General features: G+C 38.8%; 1 protein-coding gene across 1 annotated transcript in view; it reads right to left on the reverse strand.

The window, feature by feature from the left end:
* The window catches only part of LOC139740976 (tachykinin-like peptides receptor 99D), a 54,199-nt gene extending 27,844 nt beyond the window's left edge, over positions 1-26,355 (reverse strand). The window contains exons 1-4 of the mRNA XM_071651561.1: positions 25,517-26,355; positions 18,479-18,486; positions 13,333-13,346; positions 1,943-2,093 (exon numbers count right to left, since the gene is read on the reverse strand). Of these exons, the coding sequence (XP_071507662.1) occupies positions 1,943-2,093; positions 13,333-13,346; positions 18,479-18,486; positions 25,517-26,120 (777 nt within the window). The 5' untranslated portion in view covers positions 26,121-26,355. The remainder of the gene's footprint in view (positions 1-1,942; positions 2,094-13,332; positions 13,347-18,478; positions 18,487-25,516) is intronic.
* Positions 26,356-26,611: the final 256 nt, after the last annotated feature.

A 26,611-nucleotide genomic window follows, 5' to 3' on the forward strand; every position in this document is an offset into this window, starting at 1 on the left:
CGGTTGGGCATAAGCATGATAAGTATATGTTTAGATTTTACTTATATTACTATGTTCGAATATATTCGAACATATATTGTATTCTACCTCAAACGCATTTCATTTTTTTTTCTGGCTATATACATCAGGAGATATGACGCACATGTAACATACGTGGAGATTTCGTCTTCCAGACAGCCGTTCATGATATACTGGTAGATTGCCTCCGACGCACAGAATTCACACGTAGGCCTATACATTTTTTTTTTTTTTTTTTTGCTATACACAAGTCATGCTTGTAGAAAAAAAAGTATATCAAGGAGAAATTGGTTTGTACAAGGTTTTGATTCTTTCGGGATAACAATCCTTATCTTATCTTTACTATAAAAATCTATATACTCAATAAGTGGGTGTGTTTGTACGTGTGTGCATTTGTGTGTGTGTGTGTGTGTGCGTGTGTGTGTGTGTGTGTGTGTGTGTGTGTGTGTGTGTGCGTGTATTTGTCATGAGCCGACTTTGACGAAACACATGCATAGCTCGGTAATTGTTGGACCACGTATCCAGGGTGCGGCGAACGAAGGTCGCTCCAAACTAACCAAGATGTAGCGACAACAAGTCGTTTGACGTAGGTCCGGTACATAATGAATATGATTATCTGTGGAAAGTATTCAGTGTAATGAGCGCAATTAGATTTGAATGCTAAAGACATTTAGTCGACACAACGTTTCCCCTGCGCGATAATGAAAGCGGCTCGTTATGTTCCCAATGTCTGTTTGTATGAGACATGATTCAGCTCATCTTCAACGTATAGAGGACAGATACAGCCAAACAGACATATAGCCGGAAAGGGACATTGTCATGTATCTTCCTCATTACGTGTGAATTACAGTTATACTCTGCGTTCTTCATTAATATGAATTATTAATGACACTACTTTTCCTAAAGTATTTTTTTTTTGTGGGCTGCCTATTGCACTTTATCTTTAGGCAGGAAGTGTTGTTCTATCGAGCTTTCAGCTTTTTGAAAAAGTGCGACAGTGATCGAGTCTGTGATGAGCGAAACCTCTGGGATTAATGCAAATTCATTAACGTACCCGATGGACTTGTGCCCTTGTACCACCCGGATTAGCCGAACAAGAGACACTGCTTTCCTCTAGTGTTACACCAACAAGACACATATCCATCCGTATTATGCACACACACACACTCGCGCATTCGTTGTAAAACGTCGTAACTGCGTCATTTTCCGTAGCGGCATCAGAGGGACAAGTTGAGATGGCTTTTTTCTTGTAATCGGCGTGTTTTCCGAATATCAACACACACACACACACACACACACACACACACACACACACACACACACACACACACACACACACACACACACACACACACACACACACAGAGACGAACACACTCACACAGACACATTAAGTTTATTTTCTTTACCGTCATTAAACCCCATCAAACCCGCAATTAGACACAGACTACTCAATTACATTTATTGAACACGTCGAGACGAAAATCAATGATTTGGGGTCGTGACACTTCACGAGTTACAGGCAGTGATGGTCGCCTGAACTAGTAATGGATGATGATGTAGGTATACTAAAATCCCATGATATCCTTGGTGTTTACATGGAGATTGGACAGACAAGTAATGATCCCCCTAAACTACCAAATAACAATCAAACTTGAATGAATTTAACCGTACGATAGCACAGTTGCGTTTAATGAAATGAAAATGAAACTAAAATGAAATAAAATTTGAATTAGATTGAATTCTCCTTTTTTACACACTTAACTTCGACTTGGCTGGTACATTCTACATCAAAATAGCAGCAGCAGCAACAGCAACAACAACAACAGCAACAATAACAATGACAATGATAACAACAACAACAACAACAACAAATCATTCTTTCTCCCTTTAACGAAACCATGAGATACAGCGTCCGTTATACCTTTCTCTTTGCGGTGATCTGCCGGGCACGGTTGGGTATGTTCTCACCCAGCAGTCCGTTCCCCCACAACTTGGTGCTGATGATGGTGTAGCAGACGGCCATTATGGCCAAGGGCACGCAGTAGGTCACCACAAAGTTGGCGGCCGTGTAACTGTTAGTGAACATACACATACATAGACAGGGGAAGAAAAGAAGAAAGCCAACATTAATAAAACATATCATATTGGGGGAAACAAAGGAAAAAATACATTCAATCCTCGTAGTTCTCATTAAAAGTTGTGTCTTTTGCAGATTTGACAGACTTTCCTCTTCGGGTGTAGACTTTTAACACCTTTGTTTAGCTTAGGCCTTAAATCGTGGTTTTGATAGATCAGCTTTCTAATCTATGACTCTTTTTTTCGTTTCACGATTTGAGATGCATCCCTGTGGAATGGCATGTCGATTAAAATGATTTCTCCTGAGATTTATTCAGTCCATGTTGGTATTGTCGGTCTCTTTATGAATCCGATTTCGTATGGAATTCAGCAAAGCATTCTTGGGATGACAAAGGCAGAGATGGATGAGTGGCCGTTTGATGCTGGGGGGCGGCTAAGGATCTCGGGACGTTACCGGGAAGTTAAACTGCGCCCGTTTAATTTCGAGATGGGCATCGATAAAACACAAGATGTACGAGACCGCGCGCGCCAAGGATGACGATGTGTACGGAGAACATCATCTTGTATATCACACGGGATGATAGGTTGAGGACTGGGATGGGGGAGAAAAAAAAAAAGGTTTGGGGAAATCCAATCAGTCTTCCTTCGACATCAGTTGGTCGGTGGGGTCACTGGCTGATCGAGTGATATAGCGACCTGTATGGAGACGTCTCGTCACTCACTCGGGGGATTGTGTTTAAGGCCAACAAGAGAACGCGCTCTCTTACTATCGGGTGAAGCGATACGTACAGGAGGAACTCGGTTCTATTATCCTCCCGTCCTCTCTGTTTCGTTGCGGTACAGACATGCTCATATATTCAAGTACGCACGCACGCACATATACCACACACACAACATACTAACATATATTCCTATCTCTCTCTCTCTCCCTCTTTTATTCTCTCACCCTCTATTGTATACATGTACGATGTATCACAATAAATGAACCCCGTGACTGGAAGAAATATGTCTCCAACATCCATTCCCAGATATCAACAATTGCAGTCGTTTTAACAAACGTGAAATGTATGTTACCTTCCAGCATATTTATAAGACAAGAAGTTTACGTCATTTCATTTACATGTATTGCATTTATTGCAATGGCATTTCCGAGAAACGCATACAGAGTACGTGAACAGAGTATACAATGCTCAAGAAAAGGGCTTTTCTATAGGCGCAATCAGTGTGACAGCCAATTTATTTACCCGAGTTCATCGCTCTTTGTCCAATTGTTATTAAGTGTTCTTCCGATCTTTCATCTTTAGAAACTTAATGTTTTGTATTTATGTTTGAATTCCATGAAACCATGTTGTCTGAGGTATTAAACGTTTATGTTCCAAACAAATTCCTCATTTCAGTCCTATATCAGTCGTTGTAATTTACAAAGAAAAAAAAGAAAAACAACTGATTCAACTTTGAGATTGCAATCTGTTCGTGTCACTGGTGTCAATGAACGGAATTCTATCGACACGTGATCTCTAATCTACCATCACCATCTCAAGATTGGAAGCTCTAGACAAACAGACTTTGTTTAAATAAAAAAAAAAATGGTGTCCATGACTGGCTAGACTTTCGTTCTTCTTTTTGTCTTTGTTTACCTCCTGTCTCGTTCTTCGTGCGTTTGTTGTTTGTGTGTGAGCGTTCTTTCAACTAGCATATGTATATGCATACTCAATTTTGATTGGAGGTTTTTGTACGTATTTTGGTGAAATACACTGACATGTTTATAATTGTCGAAGATGCATGTTTCCTATTCTTCAAGTATGAAGGCTTAATCAACAAGCACTTGAAGCTTCTTGATGGTCTGACTATTGAAATTATTTGTTCCTCTGTCAGAGATTTATGCTGTTTATACTGTTCTACATAAATGAATGAAACAAATGAATTGAAATGAAAGACACACACACACACACACACACACACACACATACATACACACGTGTGTACGTATATGTGTACATATATATATATATATATATATATATATATATATATATACATATATATATATATATATATTTATGTATACTAATGTAATTGCGACAGCAGTTGGATAGCGAAAGGAAGATATTGATGTATTCATTCACTTATGAAAGTAATGCTTATACTATAGCAGAGGAGCACAAACAAGCCGGCAAGTTAGTGGTGGGTGGGGGTGGGGTGTGGCGGGAGGAGATTAGATAATAATGTTGAGAGGGAAAACATTCGAGCGCGTGGGATCAAATTACCGCTCATGGCATTTACGCACAAATAATAGGTGTTGACATGAATCATGTCCTCTACCGCATTATTCAACGCTGCAAATAACCGCGGCCGGATTTGCAAGCAGACAGGAAAAGCACTGAATCTTTGTTTGACGTTTTCTTCATGAACATGAGGAGGGTCTCTTGTCTCTACCCGACCAGGGGCAATTATCTGTCAGGCACTGATGACTAGAGAGGCTGGGGAAGTATAGTGGGGTTCGGGAGAAGGGGAGGGGGTGGGGTTCTGGTGGAGGGGCACCGTATGTTCCATTCATGCGCCTTGATCACTGTTGATGTGAAACGCCAAAGTCATCAGCATGTTGCATGTTCGCGCCGCAATTTTCATCAACTCGAAAGGCCTCGCGTCTGTCTTTGCTTTATAACGATATTGCACGGAGGACGAGAAAAAACAAACAAACAAAAAAGCTCCACACATCCCGCTGAAATCCAGATCGATGTTGCTATAACTACATGGGTTGAGGGCTGTCTTATTGAGTCCAATCGAGCTCCACGGGCCTGTAGACAAATTACGGACGTCCCCACAGCAAACAAGTATCAGGTAGATGCCTCGAAATTCAACACAAGTGTAATAAAATGACGATGGCGAAAAAAAAAAGTTTATGAAATCATGTTAAATGGTCAGTAGCCATTCTATAATCAAGCCTTCCTCTTCTTCTTTTTTTTTCTTCTTCTTCTTGTCCTCTTCCTCCTCTTCTTCCTCCTCTACTCCTCCCTTATTTTCTTTAAATCTTACTAAACCATTTGAAGTACAGCGGGGAGAAAGTGGAAAACTAGACTGAATACTCCTTTCATCGATTTTTTTTGCCTGCTTGATGACATTGAATTCTTTTGTCTAGTGTTTGTTCATGTGAGAAACTATGTTAGCCGTTCGAGTTACTTTTGTGAACGGCCCTCCTGTAAGCAACCCATTGTACATCACAAGCTGAATTGGGAATCAATGATATCTTTACGGAGACAAAAAAAGAGGAAGGTGGGGAGAAAGCGAATACACACGTGTGGAGGCATGCAGCACACATTAAAAAAACAACAACAACAACTGCCGACCAAAGACATCGCGCCGCTCAAATTGAATTTGAATTTTCACCTAGTAGAACGAAGGACAAGGATGGAGGCACGTTGCTCGGTGACGGTAAATGTGTTTATAGAATGTGTTGGAAATATCATTCTTCGTGGGGCTTTTGTCCTGCATTTTCGTGGAAGTGTAATCTAGTTTTCTTTCAATTTTGCGATGGAGTGGGTAACATCAAAAGCGACTGTCAGGCTGATATTACCCGCCTTATCATGTCACTGCATCCGTCAGCAAATCACTGGCACTCCATCTATTATCCACTCTAACACCATTAAAATATCATGGTACATTAAAGAAAAAGGTATGACTCTGAATCTCAATTTGAATACCAGAGTAATTCCTGTGTGCGTGGCATGACGTGTTTCCACACACCATGGGTTAAGTGTGTTTATCCTATATCACAAAATTGAGGATGGTAGTAGGTTAATATTTCCAGAAACTGCACTTCGCCCACGTTGATTTTGTCTTTTAGATTTCTGTATAAGCTATAGGTAGTATCAGGTAGACCTATCATATATCTACAGTCTTTATCTGCCATTACAAAATGAAATAAGGTTCGGTATTCCGAAAGTTCGTTATTCCGAAGTTTTATTAATCCCAAAACGAAATAAGGTTCTTAATTCCAAAGGTTCGTCAGTAAGCAACCTCCTTTCATTTTCAGATTAATGAACCTTATTTCTTTTCGGATCAAAGAACCTTCAGAATACTAGTACCTCCACAAATATTCGGATTAGGAAACTTATCGTATTTCATTCGCTGATTACCGAACATAGAGGCATAAGGAAATATGTGTGTGTTTCGGAATAGGGAACCTTCGGAATAATGAACTTTATCATTTTTATTTTCGGATTAACAAACCTTCGGAAGAGCGAACATCACCCTCCTTTCTAACTACAATATTTCCTTTTTGTGCCGCAATAACAATTGTAGGACCGTTCGTTTCCTAGAAAGACAGAACCGCCTCCCCTTCAAGGCTTGTACTATACAAGGACATACATTCTTATCCCACCAGGCAATCTGATAAATTTCATTTACAAAATCCTAAAACGGTGATGGCTCTGAAATCTATCAGAGACACTGGACCAGATATTTGGAACTCCCTTCTGAAATACGAATTTTAAAGTCTATGTACTCTTTTAAGAAAGCTGTAAAGACAATGCTGCTCTATGGATATCAGTGATCTTATAATGTCATTGTAATTGTATTGTACATGAAATTCCCTCGTGGAAATATCGCCGTTCGGAATTCATTGCGTAATGTTATGTAACCGACCATGTCCTGTAACTGTTCACCTGTACCTCGGTGAGAAAATACTTTGCCATGCTTACTTATATCCCCATCTCACTAGACGGCGATTCCGCTACGATCATCAAAAATCGACAAAGCGCGGCGGATCGTGGCTTGATCGCTTTAAATCTTCTCCATCGTATCTTGAGCGGTTCAGTAGCGCGAAGGATCGCCACCATCGCCATGGTCGGCGACCTCGCTTTTGAACATGTCCGTGGTTTTAGAGCGTATCACCATCGCCTCATGAGCGCATTAAAAGCGCCACATTCGTAGCTTTGACAAAATAGCATCGCGCAAAGCGTAACTCAAGCGCATCAAAAGCGGCTCCCATCGCCCATGAAAATTACCACTCTTACAGTATTACGTAACAGGAACCAACCATGAACGATAGAAAGTGATGCACAGACCAGGAAGGTGGACATGGAGAAAAACGCATAACATTCATTTTTCCACGCACACTCGGTACGAATCTACTCTGTTTATTAAATTGTTTGTTTGTCGTTTATCATTGCAAGACAATGAAAGTAGTTAAGTTGTAATCTTTTCAAATATATCTGCATAAACTGTCTCATCGTAGGATACGATTTGTAGTTTGCTCGTAAGCCGGTTCTTTAATATTATACACCCTTTAACCTTTTAATTGAATGGATGACTTAACTAATAGTGCAATTTCATATCAGGTTCTAACTGGTGTGTTCTAGAATGCTAAGATGTAAGGGTAGAACCATATTCTGCATATCCATGTTAATTTGACACTGACATCTGCCTAAAGAAATTCAATCATGAAACACATTTTATACCCCGATCCCTTGAGATCGTAGCATGAGCCCGGCGTAAACGTATCACTGTCGCTCCGATCGTATCACTGTTGTAGCGAGGTCTTGATAAGCGTACGAATATCGCAACACAGTCGGTTCGATCGCAGAAGCAGCGCGTCTCGTCGGCCTGGAAACGCGGCAACAACGTGGCAGATCATCGTGGCGCTATCGCCTACAGCGCAGGTTGAGCGTGGAGAAACCGTAGTGTAATCGCCTCGGAGGCCAAAAATGGAGACGGACGGCGATCGCGCCACGATTTGTTAAATCGTCACAGCTCGCCTTCCTAGTGAGATGGGGGCCCAACTAATCAGTGATCCAGGTGATCTAACTTTGTGTAAAGCTTTAGCGAAAGCAGACAGACCTCTTCCTTTTATCCTTTCTCCTTTCTTCTTTCCTATCTCTATGCAAGTCATCACTCCCTCCTATTTTCCTATACGTTATGTATTATGTACGAGGGTTGCATGCACATTAAGCAATGCTTAAGCTGTAGCCCTTCTGTATTATTCATTGCATCACTGATATGTTTTGTTGTACATTGTAAAGGCAATGAAGAAACTCTATTGCTGTATATCCTTAAGGTAATGAAGAAACTTATTTTGTTAACAATTAACGTTTCTGTATATGGGTGCTGTTCGTTATTACGAAGGTTCGCTATTCCGGTGGTTCGTTAATCCGAAACACACAAATTCGCTATACCTAGTGGTTCGTTAATCCGAACATTTGTGGCGTTATTCCGAAGGTTCGTTATTCCGAAGATTTGTTGATCCGAAAATAAAATTCGGAATAACGAACCTTCCGAATAACGAATCTTCGGACTGAAGAGCCTTCGGAATAACGAATCTTCGGAATAACGAGCTGTAACCAACCACATATATGTATGGCACCAACAATGTATATAGGGCCTAATACATGTGTATGTATCTGCATGAGCAATGATATAATGCAGGAACCAAAAAATCAAATCAAATCAAATCAAATCAAATCAAATATGCAAATTAAAACAAAAATATTCTATTACCAGTGCATTCTTTAAAGTGAAATATCATTCGAGGAGCTTTGTGTGTGTGTGTGTGTGTGTGTGTGTGTGTGATAAAATTTCTGCCAGTAACGCGGCCGTAAATTCATTTCAAAGCATCACATTAATAATTATTTCAGCATATTACGTAAGAACTTGTTAACATGAAAGGCCTACCATTCAAGCCTTGTATATGGTTTCCCCGGCAACGGAGAACGAAACACAGCAAATGCCATGTTGACAATTGGATTTCCCAGAAGTACTCGAGGTATTGAGTGTGGGCAAGAATAGTGCAAAAATCATCATGTTGTCATCAAATTGGCACTTCTGAATTTTCATTGCATATCCTATAATAGTAGAAGATTAGATGGAAGTGGCTGAATTCATAACCTCTGCACGGAATCAAGAAAGAGAATAAAAATGATATTGCCAATTCAAAGATCAATAAATATAGTGATTTCGAGGCTTTTGACATTTGTATAATCGAAATAAACGATCAAGAATGCTAACAATGAAATCGAAAGAAAGAACATTATTTTATTGTACCTTATAAAACACTGAAAATGAATACTGAAACTTATGACAAAGGGATTTACAACACTTCGCCTCTGTTTCGACATTTCCACAAAGTTTAATCACAGAGTAGATTTTATTTATTGGTTGATTGATTGCTTTTTGCTTATTTATCTATTCATTCATTTCTAGTCTTTTATCAGGGTAGCCCATTCACCAGTAAGTAGTGGTCTTCCATGGGGTCCTGAATAATATTGATAAATACAATGTACATTGAATAACAAAACGTATTGGACATCGGAAAACATGGATATACAGTACTTTGCAAAGTAACATAAAACATATTATATCAATATGCCACAACACAAGTTCACCAGAGTGTCAAAATATCAATTAAATCGCTATCATGTGCAAGAATATATTACAAAATAAATTTGTCTGTTTTACTTACAAATAAACTTTTCTCAAAAAATCTTTGAATGTAATTAATTTTTTAATTAGATTATGTAAGAAGCAGATTTGCTCGATTTATCTAGCTTACTCCATTCAAGTAAAGAAAAGTATGATTGGGCTATGACAATCGGAGCGAAATCTTGGCACACGTAGACTTCCACTGTTTATTTGCCTTGCGTGATATTCATGTACATCATTAGGTTTAGATTCGAATAAATATATCACAGCATCAGCATAGCTTTCGGGATGATAGATAGGCCCAGGTAAAAACGATGACCATGTCACATCCATCTCATAAAATGAATTCCTAGTCGTATCCGGCGATTGCAATCTGTGCTGACGTCCTCATGCTTACACGCGGTCTACAGTAAAAAGCATGGCGATATTAACTGCTGGGGGACATGACATTTTTTTTTCTCCTCATACTATTATGTGTGTGTGTGTGTGTACTATTATGTGTGTGTGGGTGGGTGTGTGTGTGTATGTGTGTGTGTGTGTATGTGTAAAGGAGCACTGTGGGATTCCACCTTAATAGAAACGGATGAGAGGGTCTGTTAGCGTGACTTCTTGACGCGTCTAGCTTGAGCGATAGGCATACTTATCAGACTTGAGGCCACATTTCCATTACATTTAATAGACTGCCATCCCCTCCTTTATTCCTTGGTGACTGACTAGACGTACTGTATAGCTGTGGAGCGCCCGCCTTTGATAGCAGAACAACGCCACATTGATTGACGAAAGCACACACATTTTGGTAACCACGTTTACGACGTTCGGTCAGGAGAATGCATGGATGGTGGGGGGGGGGGGGGGGTAAGGGAAAGATGGGGTGGGGAAGGAGTATATTAAAGTGAGGGAAGGGGATGAGGCCAGGTTGCGTGTAGTGTGTATGGGGAGGGGGTAGGGGAGAGAAATGAGATTGATTTACGTTCGTATTGGAGGAGGATTGATCGGTGGTGCGTGTGTATTTAAGCCAATTTTGATCTCCAGGGGAACATTCATCCTAATTCATTCGGGAAAAAGAACCGTGACGTAGACAAAAGAAACCTAACCTGACAACAATGAGAAGAACAGCTACAACAACAAAAGCAAAAACCCGAAAAAAAAGGGGGAAGCAAACCCCTTGACAACGATGTATGATCACTTTGTGGAAAGCAACACGAGGTTTGCACGTCCGTGTAGAAACAGTTGCACAAACATAATCAGATCATGCGCTGAATTCTGAATCTATATCATAACGCCTGACAAGCCAATGATGTATGTAATTGCCTCCAGGAGAAAAAAAAAAACTTACAGCAGTATAAGTGCTTGAATAAAATAAAAATCTGGGAATATGATTCCGCGCAGCTTATGCCAAGCACAGACACGCCATAACAAACATACTCTTCAAAGATTTCTGTAAAGGTGGATCACAACATACGTTATATCTAACCATGGTAGATTCATTCCATTATTTGCTTCTTTTATATCCTTTTGCGGATGTATGTTTGAATCAGTGTATCTTTACGTATGTTCCTAACAATGGTGATTTGCACCACGTAATTAATGTACTAAGCTTGCATTTATGACGCTATAGTGACGGTGATTACGACGGGGGAAACGTTGAGCTGTAAAAGGAAATCTCGTGTGATAAGTCGGAGAAGGAATTATTGCACAGCATGCAAGAAGAGTCTCATAGATCTGTCAAATGGTTTCCGGTTGTGCTAAAATAGGTCGGGGTCGTGGAAGGATGAGACGATATTGAAATGTATATGATTCATACGCAAGACTAAAAATCTACCGCCTGTCTCCCACTTCGACTGCCGTACGCCATGATTCTTGAGTGTCTGCTTGTCTTTTAATACCTGTTGCTTTTTTTTTTCTCATACATTCACCCCGAGATGAAAGATGATGCACTTCAATGCATCTCATGAGAACGAACTTTAACAGCAGGCCTCTTCTTCCCTAACGCCCGTGGCATGTGTCCCTTCGTTCCCTAACAATGGAAGAGGACTAATCGCCCCTGACTGAAGTACGAGTTCTGCCTCGATAGCAGGATGTGCACTGGCGCTCTTGATTTTGTGGGCTGCCCGTCTTTAGACAGGTCAAACTATTATTCCTTATTCTCTTCCCCTCACTACCAAATAATCAACCACCACATCTCTCCACTCCTCTCTATCACTGTCTATCCCTCTTTATCTCTCTCTCATACACTCACTGTCTATTTCCCTATCTATCTATCTATCTATCTATCTATCTTTCTTTCTTTCTTTCTTTCTTTCTTTCTTTCTTTCTTTCTAACTTTCTATCTTATCAATGTATCTATCTTTCTATCTATCTTTCTATCTATCTATGTATCTATCTATCTACCTCTAATTCCATCCTTTATCCCTCTATCTATATATATATTCTTCATGATATTCCCTTCATCCCTTTCATTATATTCATTTTTATTACTAGCTTGCACTCTCAGAAGGATTTAGTGTTTTAATTGGAGAATTTGAATTTGAACATATGCCTTGTGCTGATGATTCTATACTTGACTTCTGTGAAACAAAATCAGTCTATAAATGCAATTTAAATGTCAGTAATGAGAAAAGTTGAGCAGGTTAAATGTGAACAGATCAAAAACTAATTTAGTTTGGAGGGTTGAGGACAGCAAAAATTAAAAGAATCAATATTTGGAGATTATGTTAATCAAATTAACATTTCTGAGTTTCATATTTCAAAGGAAGGTTAAAATCAAGGAAGAATTAAACCTTTGACATCTTTCGGACATGGTTAAAGACTCGTAGGATGTGGAAAAAAAAGGATTCAACTAAAATGAAAAAGGTGCACAGATAAAAAACATTATTTTCTGGCAAAACTAAATTATATGTCACCTCTGCCACAAGACAGGGCCCCAGGTATACTTTGATACGACTTTCGCTTCCTCTTCTCTTTCTCTCTCTCTCTCTCTCTCTCTTTGTCTTAATGATTTAAATCATGATTACAGAGAAAGAAAAACTTCTTTAAACCTGCCATCATAATTCCTTTCGACAAAGCACCTCGTAGGATAATTTGTGGGTATGTTTCTGTCTATTTTCCTTTCCGTATTCATCAATCATCCTTATTTTCCATCTTGCGTAATGTGCTACAACTATAAAAAAATGAAAATCAACACAACATTTTCTGGTGTGCGTATATTCTGAGCTTTAAGCATGATAGTCAAGCCACACATCTTTGGAAAACAAAATCTTAAAGGGATGGTACAGTATTGGTGGAGATGAAAATTGGGCTTTAACTTTTTTTTGCGAGATACCAAGAAAACACTAATTATGAAACAGAGCATACCATTTTAGAGGAATTCAAATTCAAAGGGCTTGGAATAGCTGAAACATCCAAAAACAAATTAAAACAAAACAATCGTAATAAAAGGTGGGTCCCACACTTTACTAGAATTGCTCTGTTTTCGATATCTCGGCCAATTCAAAACCAATTTTCTAACATTGAATCCCTCTTGGAATTACATGCCTCTTTCATATTTCATAAGAGGTTTCTCACTATCTTACCAAAACTGTACGATCCCTTTAAGATATTCATTTAGAGAATTCTGCAAAAGATGTGATCATGACTGATTATCTGTGTTCAAAACTCCGTTTTCGTAAAGTATAGACACAGGCATATACATGTATAAGCATCCTGAATTTTATGATTACTATTTCGTATACATGGAGTCATCAAAAAAAAATTATCATTTATGAGAATTTCGATGTCATCTTGTCAGACATCAATTGATGTAACATCCCATTTTTCAACGTGAAATTCATTCGCTTCCGTTTTACAACACACACACTTCTAACAGTCTTCGAGAGTCTAATGAGATGAGCATTTTTCGACATATTTCAACAAATTCGCATGCTCTCTTTAAAAAGAAAACCATGCGGATAAAATATATGACTCTGTGAGTAGCATATAATTGTACTCACAGAAAACAATTTTCATTTGTGTATGTGTGTGTGTGTTTGTGTCTGATTTCCAGTCATTTGGTTGTTTCTTCACTTGCTTTTAGAATACTTCCATCACATTCTAGCTACGATATACCGGCTTTACATCGTCCCCGTTGACAGGTGTTTTACAATTGCTTCTGACCTTTCAGCCACCGCATTTTTAACGCATATTATTTCAAAAATATTGCAACATTGAAATGCTACACGTCTGAACCACGCAGCTGTATAATTGCTCATCTTTTTCACACTTTCAAACTACTCGACCTAACCGAATACTCTTCATCAGTTTGTCGAATGTTTCATTGGTTAGTTTTCCGCTTTGTTTCCTTAGTATCAAGTATCAATGATTAATCGAAACAAGTGGCATGCTTCTCGAGTGAGTAGCGCGGCACATTTTTCATCCACTTCACCATCGCAGTCGTACAGAGAATATAGATGGCGCGCCTTGTAGATTCAGCTGTTCACGGAGAAAGAAAGAAAAGAAAAAAATATTTGTTGGTCAATGACAGTTTGCATGGCTGAATTCGAGGAGATCGGAATGGCACGCACATTAAACGTTTGACCAATATCATATTGATTAAACATTATAGCAATCAATAGGTACGACACCTGGATCATTTAGTTTGCTCTGTTAATATTTCTTTTTCTCTTTTTTTTTTCTCTCGCTGCTGGCGTAAGGAGATTGTGTTTTTTTGTTTTATTTTTTTCCCCGAGTGGTCCGGATTGAAAGGAGATGTGTTATGGGAATAAAGAGTCGTCTTCCAAGAACCCTCAATGCCTCCTCCCTTTCTCTCTCCCTCTTTCTCTCTCTCTCTTTCTCTATTTGCCTCTCTGCTCTTCTTGCTCTATTTCTTTCTCTCTTTATCTCTATTGTTCTTTCTGCCTGTCTCCCTCCCCAGTTTTGAATATACGCGTCTTTCTGGCTTTCTCTCGTCTGCACGTAAATCTCTTGCTCTGTTTTTTTTCTCCTTTGTGTATTTCTTTCTTTCTTTCTTTCTTTCCACCTGTCTGTCTCTGTCTGTCTGTCTGTCTGTGTGTCTGTCTCTCTGTTGTGTTTTGTTTTTCTCTGTTTACCGCGCATTGGTATTGATAAGGAGAAGGAGAAAGGGAAAAGGGCACGGAAAGAAATGCAGGGCCGATAATTGAAGTGATTCTTGTTTTTAATGCGGCCGTGCGAGGGAATTGATCCTCGCTAGAAAACAGGAAACGCAACCGCTTTCAACCATGTGGTAGGGAACAGATGTAGGGAACGCTGGACCAATGGCGAACAGGAGGTGAAGGCGACATTTTCGAGATGGTCATCCAATCCAGGTGGGCTCACCACGGTGAACTCTTTGTGGATACAGATGTTTTTTTCTCCTTTTTTTATTGACCTTTAGATACTGGCATGGTCAGTCGTGTTCGTTTCTTTATACATTGATTATCTCTGAGACTTTTTTTCTTAAGCATATTGCACAATTTGAAGCATTCAATGACGTGTCTTTTGTTTCTAGCACAGATTTAACAATTTAATTCTTACATTAATATTCGCAGTCCTGGTGATAAATGGTCATCATTCGAATGTGGACATGTTGTTTGTTTATTCTTGCCTCGTCACCCTTTCAATGTTTTATTGGTATAAAGACAAGGCAATAGGTTTCCATGGCATTCATGTAGTTGTGTAGAAAATGATGGGGCAATGATCCTCACAGATAGTGGATAGCGATTTGGCATTTTGAATTTCATACCTGCAAGAGTCTTATTCTCTGCTCTGTAAAATAACAAGTTTTTTGTTGTCCGAATCCTACTGACCTACTGATTCATTTTTCCGATATGTCTATTGAAAATTGTATTTCAACAGTTGCGATCTTATTCACTAGAAATACAATGGGTGACACTTCATAAAAATGGCTCGGTCACGAATACCATTAAGAACTGCTACGAACGCCGTACGAACGACTTTTTAGACAATTTCGCAAGATCTTCTTAAGAAAGCTGTACGAAACCAGCGTTCGTAGACCGTTCGTAGACCGTTCGTAAGTTCGTAGCCCGGTCGATGGTCTTGTCCAAGATTTTTTTTTTTAATTTCGTACTAAACCCTCTCTTCGTTTGGCGGCTGTAACTCCAGAATTCGTACGAACAGGTCATTCGTACGAACGCATCGTTCGTACGAACCTTTGTGACCGTAGCTTATTGTAGCACATCTTCTCCCCTTTGCATCAATAAATTCATTCTTTCATTCAATGAGCCTTGTCTGCCTTTGACTGTTTTATCATGACAATATCGGAATTCATAGTCGGGGTGTTTGTTCCAAGTTCATCGTGTCACTCCCGACAACCAGGGATAGCCTGGTGGCAATATCGCTGTCCAGAAAGTAGTAAATTACAGACTCGAATCCTACTAGCTCCTTTTCCGACATGCTTGTTAAAAATTGTATATCATCAGTTGTGATCTTATTCACTAGAAATGCAGAGGGTCACACTTCATTAAAAAATATTTCATCGCACCCCTGAATGTTCTCGATAAACAGTTGCAGATCATATCAATATTGTAGATCAGCAGTTGCGATCTTATTCACTAATATAAAGAGGGTGACACTTGATAAAAAATATCTTATTGCACCCCTGAATGTTCCCGATAAACAGTCGCACTGCACAAGGTCGGTATTGCTCAACGCACAGTGCCACCGAAGTGAGGGGGCAGCTCGAACAGAAAGAAAACAGTCTATCCAAGAAATGACCATTCTTACAATCATTATTGTATAGTTATCATTATAATCATATTGGTACTGTTCTTCATGTCATTATCATTATAACAAGCATTATCATTGCTGTTGTAATTATCATCATTATTATCATCATTGTTATCACTACTGCTATTATCATCACATAAAAATTGTTCTATGTCATTGTATGTGTCGGCTGGACTGGAACACAGCTGACGTAGAAAATGAACGACGATTTGAACTACGTCCGTTTCTCGACGAAAAACAATGCGAAAACAAAATAGGTCTTTTTTGTTGTTGTTGTTTCTCGAAAGATTATATTTCAAGAGGGGCCAGACTAACGCTTATCCCATGCACACCACATCCTATGACATGTGATATTCAAATCCCAATGAAAAGGAAATAAAAAACTAAAGGGAGTGAAAGAAGCATCGAGCGATTTTTGATTAATCAAAGCGTAGTGCTGAGTGATGAAGCTCATATTATCCCTTCTCCCGTGTCCCTCCGAAAGCCTAATTCACATACCCGGCTCTTCTTCATCCTTTGCCATAGCTCAACCCGAGAAGACACGACTATATTGTACCGAAACATATCAGTACATCACTATGGTTGCTCTGGGCAGCGATAGAGTGATTTTTTTTTTTCGTGATTAAAAAACCCGGGCGTACCGCAAGAACCCAAAACCTTCCAGACGATTTTGATCCATATTTTCCGTTTTCCCCCTGACCTCAATCCTACAAGTTAATCGGCTGAATCTCTCCCCTTCTATATCCTCCGGGGTTCGTTTTTTCCTTTTGTTTTTCCTGTAGTCACTGTTCCACGTCAAAATAGATGAAAAATGGTGAAATAATGTTCATCAATATTCGATGAGGTATGCACCTTCAAAACTGGACTACCCATCGGACAGACTTTTTCATTTTCTTGTTTGTGGTGCGTGAAAGCAACAGGCAAGAGAAATCGTGAAAGTGATGGAGCTAATACCCGTAGAGAGAAATGACAAACTCGGCGATAACATTAAAGATGAGAACAGGGTAGCCAGAGGAAAAATATATAATCAGTCACAAGTAGGATAATGTGAATTCAGTCATATATATATATATATATATATATGTGTGTGTGTGTGTGTGTGTGTGTGTGTGCGTGAATTCAGTCATATATATATATATATATATATATATATATATGTATAAACACTGAAAATATATAATCAGGAAGATCAGTGGATGAATATATTGCCATGATAGATAGATGCCTATAATCATACAGTTGAACATGAGTATTGTGACACGAAATAACGGATAACAGAAACTGGAAACACAATTAGAGAAATGTACAGTATAATCATATATATATATATATATATATATATATATATATATATATGTAATATATGAATACACAAACACATATAAATATATACATACATATATACATACATATTTAGAGAGACAGACAGATAGACAGAGAGAGAAGAAGAGGGGGAGAGTGATAGAGGCGTATATATCGTTCGTTTGTAGCTCCATGGTTAGAGACACAATCGTCTCTGCGAGAGTAAACTGCGAAGTTCTAGTCAACGCAGGCAAATTCACGAACAGTCCATCTTCCTATTACGAATATCAAACCAAGAATGTAACTGATACTTTGGGTTAGGGTTATGGCAATATAACTTTGCTGTACAAACTGGAACATCTAATGCTCTGCACTTATGCCAGTTCTTCTTGAATGATGTAATATCTCGGTCATGTACTCCACAGCAGAAGAAGAAGGTTTTGATCCACGGATGTTGCTGGGAACGAATTTCAATTGAGTGTATATACACCAAGGTCGAAGACGTATAAGGGATAACGACTTATTCCTTGAATCAGGCGATAGATGCAAAAACACAATATTTGCAAACGACTGGAATCTTCAATGTTGCTTCGCATAAAAGTACAGAATTCAGAAGAACCAACTCCTGCGACACAAAGTTAGCATTTGTAATATATGAGGGGGTCATATCAATCTTTTCGAAGCTTTTCTTTCTCGGATATCTTTTTGAAATAATTGTACTTGACAAGGAACCAAGTTTGCTCCTTTATGGCCAGAAGCCTTCAGCAGTAAACGCCTTATTTTCCAGTGGTCCTTCCAATCTTCCTTAAGAGCGCATGCATCCTGATAGTAAGAAAAGGCCACTAACCGGGCGTCGACCGCTTGAATCTAACTTTGTGACCACTGTGTGGGCTTAAAGTCTTCGGAGTTTTCCTTTCCGAACGTTCAGTACTTTTGGTGAGCATATATCTCAACCACTTGGGAACGAAATGCGTTCGATAACTGTTGAAAGCTCAGCCTACTGTTCAATATCAGCACCCTCGCAACGTCCTCTATACTGCTCTTGAATATTTTCATGTGCGGTTTACCCACCTGAAAAAAGTCGATTTGGTGTTTAGTGACCAAAAGATTTTTTCGTCTGCGAACAGGGGTGCCGCAACACTTACAGTATTCTCTTAGGGTTTTCTATCTCTTTCTTTCTGTTTGTCCCACTTTCTTCCAATATCACAATCCACCCGGTTATAAATCATAATCATCTATCTATCTATCTATCTATCTATCTATCCATCTATCTTTGGCATATGTAGTTTGATATTCTCCATTTATGATTATAGCTGTCCTTTCCACCATTTCGTATCAAAGGTTTATCTGAACCTATTTTCTACCTACCTGACATCTTCCTGGCATATGCAGTCACTTTCGATTATTCATAATATGCCTAACCACCTCCGTATCTATTTCCAACAATCGAAAGTTCTACGTCCATTAGCTTACATCTACCTCCCCTTTATTGCTTGTCCGTTCTTATACAACATATACATATATAAATATAATACAATATTGTATATATATATATACATATATACATATATATATATATATATATATATATATATATATATATATATATATACATATATACATGTATAATGTTTACACGCTATTTCCAGCCATAAGGGGAAATGCGGATTAAATGATAGTTTTTGATAAATTTTACTGAACAGTGGCAACAGTGAAGAGGGTACCCTGGATAGAGAAGGTCGTATTAATATTATTGTCAAAACAGATAAGTTAGATACATTTTGTTTTGTTTCAGAAACAGAATAATAAGGCAGAAAAGGCGATGATTTTGATTAAACACTAATTCGATAAAAACTGCTTCTATCCATCGCGCCACTGTGACACTCCAAGCGTGTACTATCATGAAGGAATGCAAAAATGCGAGAGGACGGCGCTAACGAACGTCATTGCATTGACGTTTAAAGAGGAAGGCGGTATATAATCATCAAACCTACGAGTAGGTTTATCTAGGACCGTGGCTATTGATGACAAACTGAACGATCCTAGACACCTCAATTAACCCGGCAGCTTGGATGACGCCCTAAAGGTCTTTCCTCTTCCTAAGAGCCGGAAATCGGGTGTCTATTTTCCTTTTCCTCTTTGAAGGTGAAAACAGTTAGTGTTTTCTTTTCTTTGTATAAAGGCAAAGAAACGAACGAGGTGATTACTTACGCCCATGTGTATGCGTGGATCATGTATAGTATGTCTATATATAGCTATCTGTCTACATAAATACATCTATCTATCTATTATCTATCTATCTGTATACACAATTTGTATATGTAGCCGACACGTAGTATGTTGTATGTATCTATTATCTATCTATCTGTATACACAATTTTTATGTAGCCTGCACGTCGTATGTATGTATGTATGCATGTGTGAATATGTGTGTGTGTGTGTGTGTGTGTGTGTGTGTGTGTGTGTGTGTGTGTGACATTGTGTGTGTGAATGTGATGACAGTGTGGTAGTCCTATACGTAAAAGGCTTGCTCGTGCCAAGCCTTTTAAACAAGTGTCAGTGTTATCACAACAAATAAATGAATAAATGATGAAATTACAATCCAATGTTCAAAAAAGTCAACTATTCATGCTCTCATGCATTTGCGATTGGCTCTTACGGCTTTCCATATTAAAATGCAACCGAGCGGCCAGGTTGATTTATGACTACGATCACATTTTTCAGAGCAACTATCATAACTGTGACACAAACCGGGACACATTGAGATCAAAACATCAGTTGTATGAAGTACATGATGATAAATCGCTTCGTATCCATAACAGGAGAGACTGAGACTAACCCAAGAGAATAATCATTGCGGCACCCCGGCTTCGGTTTCGGTTTCAGTTTCGGTTTCAGTTTGTTTTATTTTTGCAAAAGGAAAAGAACCTTTGTCACGTAACACCAAATCGACTATTTTCAGGTGCGTAAACCGCACATGAAAATATTCAAGAAAGAGAAAGAAAAAAGTTAGAGACTCACGGCTCATGAGTCATACAGCCCATGAGTTCGACACTAGGTAAAAACAGCCCACGAGTTCGACACTAGGTAAAAACAGCCCACGAGTTCGACAGATATACACGGGGCTTAATGTGTCGATCTCGTGGGTCTTGTTAGCTTAGTGTCGAACTCACGGGCTGTATGACTCGTGAGCTGTATAACTCATGGGCCGTATGACACGTGGACCCGAAAAACCGAGGTAAGGACAAAGACAGATACAGAGACTTAGAGAGTTAAAGATAGAAACAAGGACAGGGACGTAGAAACGGACACACACACGGAGACAAACACCAGAGACCAGCACACAACATGATGTAATTCAGAGCATTGGTGCAGATTGATCAAATGTTTGCTCATGACCATCATACTTATGTTCACATTCTTTTTTTTTTTAGTTCTATTGAGAAGCCTGAATGTAGTTTAAAGAGCTCACCTTTCAAACACATTTGTTTGCATATCTTATAAGTCCACTTTTGGGATGGAGCATTCCCTCTCTGTGTCAAATAGTTTTCTTTATAATGACATGAACTGCGTATATCTGCGTAATGACATGAACTTTCGTATATCTATGTATGACATGTAATATGTTATGCTGTAATTGTATTTTTGTTGGAAATGAAATAAATGAAATGAAATGAAAATGAAATGAAAATTATGTCATTGTGCCCATCTAGAGTACAGGTTTCACCATAATTCTGAGACAGATGCGCGTCCTTTTGGGGACCTTGTTCTTAATTTCGTCTCCACGGTAAAATGCCATGTCGACGAGCGATACATCTATTAATCTTGATTGGATATGCTTTCATGACTACGGAAGAGAAACAAAGGTATAATATTGTAATTTTATCATCGCATTCCTCTTTTTAACTGGCCTGTCGTCAAAACCTTTCAGTCGTTTTGAAATGTGCTGTCTACAAAATGACCATTAAAGAGAACACACACACACACACACACACACACTATATATATATATATATATATATATATATATATATATATATGCATGCAGGCTTGAAGGACCTTGGTCTTAATTTCGTCTCCACGGTAAAATGCCATGTCGACGAGCGATACATCTATTAATCTTGATTGGATATGCTTTCATGACTACGGAAGAGAAACAAAGGTATAATATTGTAATTTTATCATCGCATTCCTCTTTTTACCTGGCCTGTCGTCAAAACCTTTCAGTCGTTTGAAATGACCATTATAGAGACACACACACACATACACACATATATATATATACATATATATATAGATAGATAGATAGATATATAGATATATAGATATGCATGCAGGCTTGAATAACTGATACATTTTTTTAACAACCATAAATTTAATGTGTCTAGTCGTCATCTTTTCTATATAAGTTATCGTTGTTCTCATTGTAATCATCATGATAATTAGATATGTCATCATTATCTTACTGGTACGAACTCTCAGCACCAACGTGTCATGGTACAAATTATTCATCATAGCCGATAAAAGTGACTGCATGCACCCTAACGCCTCATATATCCATTCCGATTGAAACTCATTTTCCTTGCTTCAGAGTTTTCACTACATATGGTATTGTCCCTGTCACGTGCCTGTTGAATTAGACTTTGAATCAAGATGTATTTAGCAGTATGAAACTAGAGAGACAATAAAATCCGCATATTTTGCTGGGTCTGCTCCGTGAATACTTTCATCTTATATTCTTATCGCATGATTTGAGTTTTAAACTGATAATTATGGACAAAAAAAAAAAACTGATCCGATACCATCAGAAGATTGCTTGAAACTGAAATTGACCGAAAAGAGGGCCACCACCAATTCTGATGATACGTACTTTTTCTTTTCGTACATACAGACAAACTCAGCTAGCTGAAGAAAAGCTGACAACTGTGTGTACAAATATATACATATATATATATATATATATATATATATATATATATATATATATCAAAATTATTAAACTTTTAAATCAATAGCCATTTAGGAAAGCAGTTCAGCAGAGGTATTTCTACATTTATTGACAAACCCTTCTGTAAAAAAAAAGAGAGTGATCTGTTAAGTCATGTCAGTTCTTTAAGTATTAACTGAACTGATTTTGCAATTAAAAGGAGGGCTGAAGATAGCCACTTTTCCTGGATTTGATTTTCACCTGAGTGAAAAACAAAACAAAACAAAACAATAACATAAAAACACACAAAAAATAGAATATGTCTGAGGGAGTCAAAGAATGCATGATTAAAAAAAAATATCAAATGTTAGAAAAGCATTGAATACTGAAAAAAAAGACAACCAAACACAAAAAACACACTACTTTTGGACTTGATCGAATCATTATCCTAACGCATGAGGAACAAAAGGGATTTTTTTTTTTAATTGGACGAACCAAACAAGAAAATTTCGTGCAATGGGCGATATCGTTCATTATAGTTTCCTTTTTTACACAAGGCCTTGCGTTCCGGTTTGATATCAAGCCTAATAAATGATGGCTAAGGTAAATGAAGCGTGTCAAATGAGATAATCTGCCCGGAGGATTCACGCCCACTTTTTCTCTCTTTTTTTTCTTCTTTCTTTACTGCACGGTGATGCAGATCTAAACACACCGTGAGAGTGGATGTCTCACTGATCATGCTATAAAGCTATTCATGCGAGAGGAATGGACGCGCCTTTTTGCACAGTGCCCTACGGGTAGAGCTTATTTACACAATATCACACACATTTATTTTGTCGTTCTTTTCTTTTCTTTTCTTTTCCTTTCCTTCGCAGGTAGGATCCACTGGGAGCGTGGAGACCACGCAACACCTCCTTCTCAACGAAGTAACTATTCCGCTCTCTGGAACTCCCGCGCGATCTTCCGACCCCTTTAAGGGGTAATCACTGCTTATCCCACGATTTTTGATCGCGAGAGCAGCGCACATATACCTGCAGGACAGAAAGCGTTTTAGAAAATTTGACGCTGCGTTGAAGCGCACTGCGAGGGTACATACAGCAGAAGCCTTTGAAGCTCAGTTGTTGTTGTTGGGAATTGGCGGGATCGGCTTTGATTGTTTTGTTTTGTTTTGTTTTGTTTTGGGGCAAAAGTTTTCCCTAAGAGCACTGTTCTATCCTTATTCCTCTAAACAGGGTCTTTTCCCTTTCTGCTTTTCTTCAGCTAAAAACAAGCTGTTATGTTTGGGGTTTTTGTTGTGCTTTTGTGTTCTTGTGTGTGGGTGTACGTGTGTGTGTGTGTGTGTGTGTGTGTGCGCGCGCACGTAGTCCCCTATCTATTTTCTTTTATGCGAATGTTTCAAAAAGAGCACTATTTACATAAAGGAATGTAAATACGAAGAGACTTATGGCGATTAGGGCCCAATTGATTTTGATTGACTCATTTATCTATATTTTGGTACTAGATTTGCCATTAGAAGCTGTTCTAGCTTCAAGAACGAAAAACTTCGTGGACAGTTTAATTCAATAGCCAAAACAAAGAGAAAAAAATCATCCCAGTGTATCATTTACAATCATCATAGAGTAATAACAGCATTACATACCAAATTATACTTAAATTTATTAAAATTTACTAAATACACTAAAATTTCAATTTCGTTATTTCCTCCCGGGAAAACAAGATGATATTTTGATGACCGAATTTTTAAAGGGAGATGGAGAAGAATTGTTTGTCAGAGAAGCAAAGAGTTAAAAGCGATTTATGAATACGCTCATAGTTTATTATCAGATCAAGTATACCAGGGCATACTCTTGAGCAAAGTACTCAAATAATTACTATCACTGGTACTGACACTTGAAAAATTGTACATGAACTTTGTCCAAAACTGCCTTCTCTCTCTTTCGCTCTCTCGTCACCTTTATCATTTGGAAGTTTTAGATGCTTAAGGGTTTATTACGCATTTTATGGTATGCTTAGATCTCTAAAAGAAATTCTTGCAAACCAATGTGCATCTAGCATTTCATAACTTAAAACACTAGATAACTTAAAACACTAGTACCGATATACACCAACAAATCATCACATCGCCCCATTAATGTCCTTGTAATCGTCACTATGACGCCATCACACCAGCGACGGCTTAGAAACGAGAAATTAACGAACATCGAACACAACATCAACAATGGGCGATGTGATTGCATCTTTCATTATGAATTTAAACGCACGTTCAGTCCTAGATAACTTCCATTTTACTGGTAAATTACGATTTTGGCCAGGTAGCGCTGAGAGACGCGTAACCTTTTAAGATTTTACCGCTGATCTTCAAATTTCGCTTTTCCTTGTTGGCGATGGCAGACTGACGATAACTATCTTCACTTCATGCCTAAATTTATAGCTCAGAGCCGAGAGAAATGTCATGATGTTCTGAATTTAACGAGCAATCTTTTCAGACGGTAATAAGACTTCAAGAGTCTTCTACTTGTACCTTCATGCCTTTTTTTTCTTCCTGTCAACACATTTATTCAATATCTTTTTTTTTTCATTTTTTCCTTCAAGAATGAATTAAGTAGATTCGGACACATTGTGTTGTTTAATTTTACGTCATTAACTGGCGATAAGGGATGAATATTAGATGTGACAAGATGAAATTTTCATATCCAAATTAAATATTACTTATGACAATGTGCATAATTATTGTTTTATTGTTGCACACGGCCAAAATTTAAAAACAAAACACACACACACCCACACCCACACACACACACACTCTCACGCACAAATACATAGACACGTAGTTTATGACCCCCAGAGCTTCTCGCTCAGTCACAATAATGTAATATTGACCATCACAGTAAGCACTGTGATTGTTTATGTGCTCGGGTTATGCCAAACTTAGTAGTTTTATTCAACTAAATTAGAAAACAAAAGGGGCCAAGCTGGTTTTTACCCTACATACAATGTATACTCACGCGAGATCGTAGGTTCCGAAAGGTCGACCGTCGGGAGGCCAAACGATGTGGCACTGGATGCGTTCGACGCCGTCCACGTAGACGAACTTGTAGAGTCCACCAAACAGGAACAGCGGGCTCGTCCACGCGCCGGCTACGATCCAAATCGATATCACGGAACCGATTATAACACGCTTTGGCAGGCGTGGCAGGAGCGGGTGCACAATGGCGCGAAATCGGTCCACCGTGACGGCCATAAGGGAGAGAATGCTGGCCACCGCCGAGAGATTGGCCAGGAATTTGGCCATCTTGCAGCCCACGCGGCCAAACGGCCAATTGTCCGTCACAATGTACGTGAACATCAAGGGCATATCGATGGTAGCGATCATGGTGTCGGCTATCGCCAGGTTCAGGAGGAAGTAGTTTGTCACCGTCCTCATTCGCGGATTCGTCAGAACGATCCAGATGACGATGATGTTGCCGAAGGCGGCGACCACCATGACGATCGTCGCCAAGATGCTCCAGCAAATGACGGACTCAACGCTGACCAGGCTCTTCGCGCTGTAATTGAAGTTGTAGACGTAAATGTAGGGAAAGGTAGATTCCGGAGCCGTATACACGCTCGCATTCTGAGACTCTAATCCGGTTTCCATGGTGCCTTCTTGAAACGCTTCCCAAAAAAGTGACTACTTTCCTCCAATCTAAAAAGCCAAGTACTCTAGCTCAATTGCACACATAACTTAGAACTGGATTTTAACGTCTGCGCCAACAAAATATTGGTACTCTCCTTAGACTACTATAAGTGTTGATCTACCGCCAATTAGTCAAAAAAAAAATTAATTGGCATTTTGGTTTGAATATGAATGTATTCTGTAATCATTGCGATTAGTCGTCATTTTGTGGAGCTATTTGTCGGCTTAAAACCCACTAAAAGGAAAGAAAGAAGAACATGATGCAAGTAATCCAAGTTCGTCCAATGAAACAAGCACGATAGCATCGACTTGAGCCTTTCCGCAGTCCTAAAAGTTAGAAAAAGATAAACACCCCAAAAATATCCGAATTTGAAGTGCGTTGTACCATTCTCACTTAAAGTTCAGTAAAAGTCCATCAGGTGTCTTGGTCCAAAACATGAGGATGTATAACC

This window comes from Diadema antillarum, unplaced genomic scaffold (assembly GCF_040938485.1).
Source record: "Diadema antillarum isolate AM-2024a unplaced genomic scaffold, OU_Dant_1.0 seq00000893_RagTag, whole genome shotgun sequence".
NCBI lineage: Eukaryota > Metazoa > Echinodermata > Echinoidea > Diadematoida > Diadematidae > Diadema > Diadema antillarum.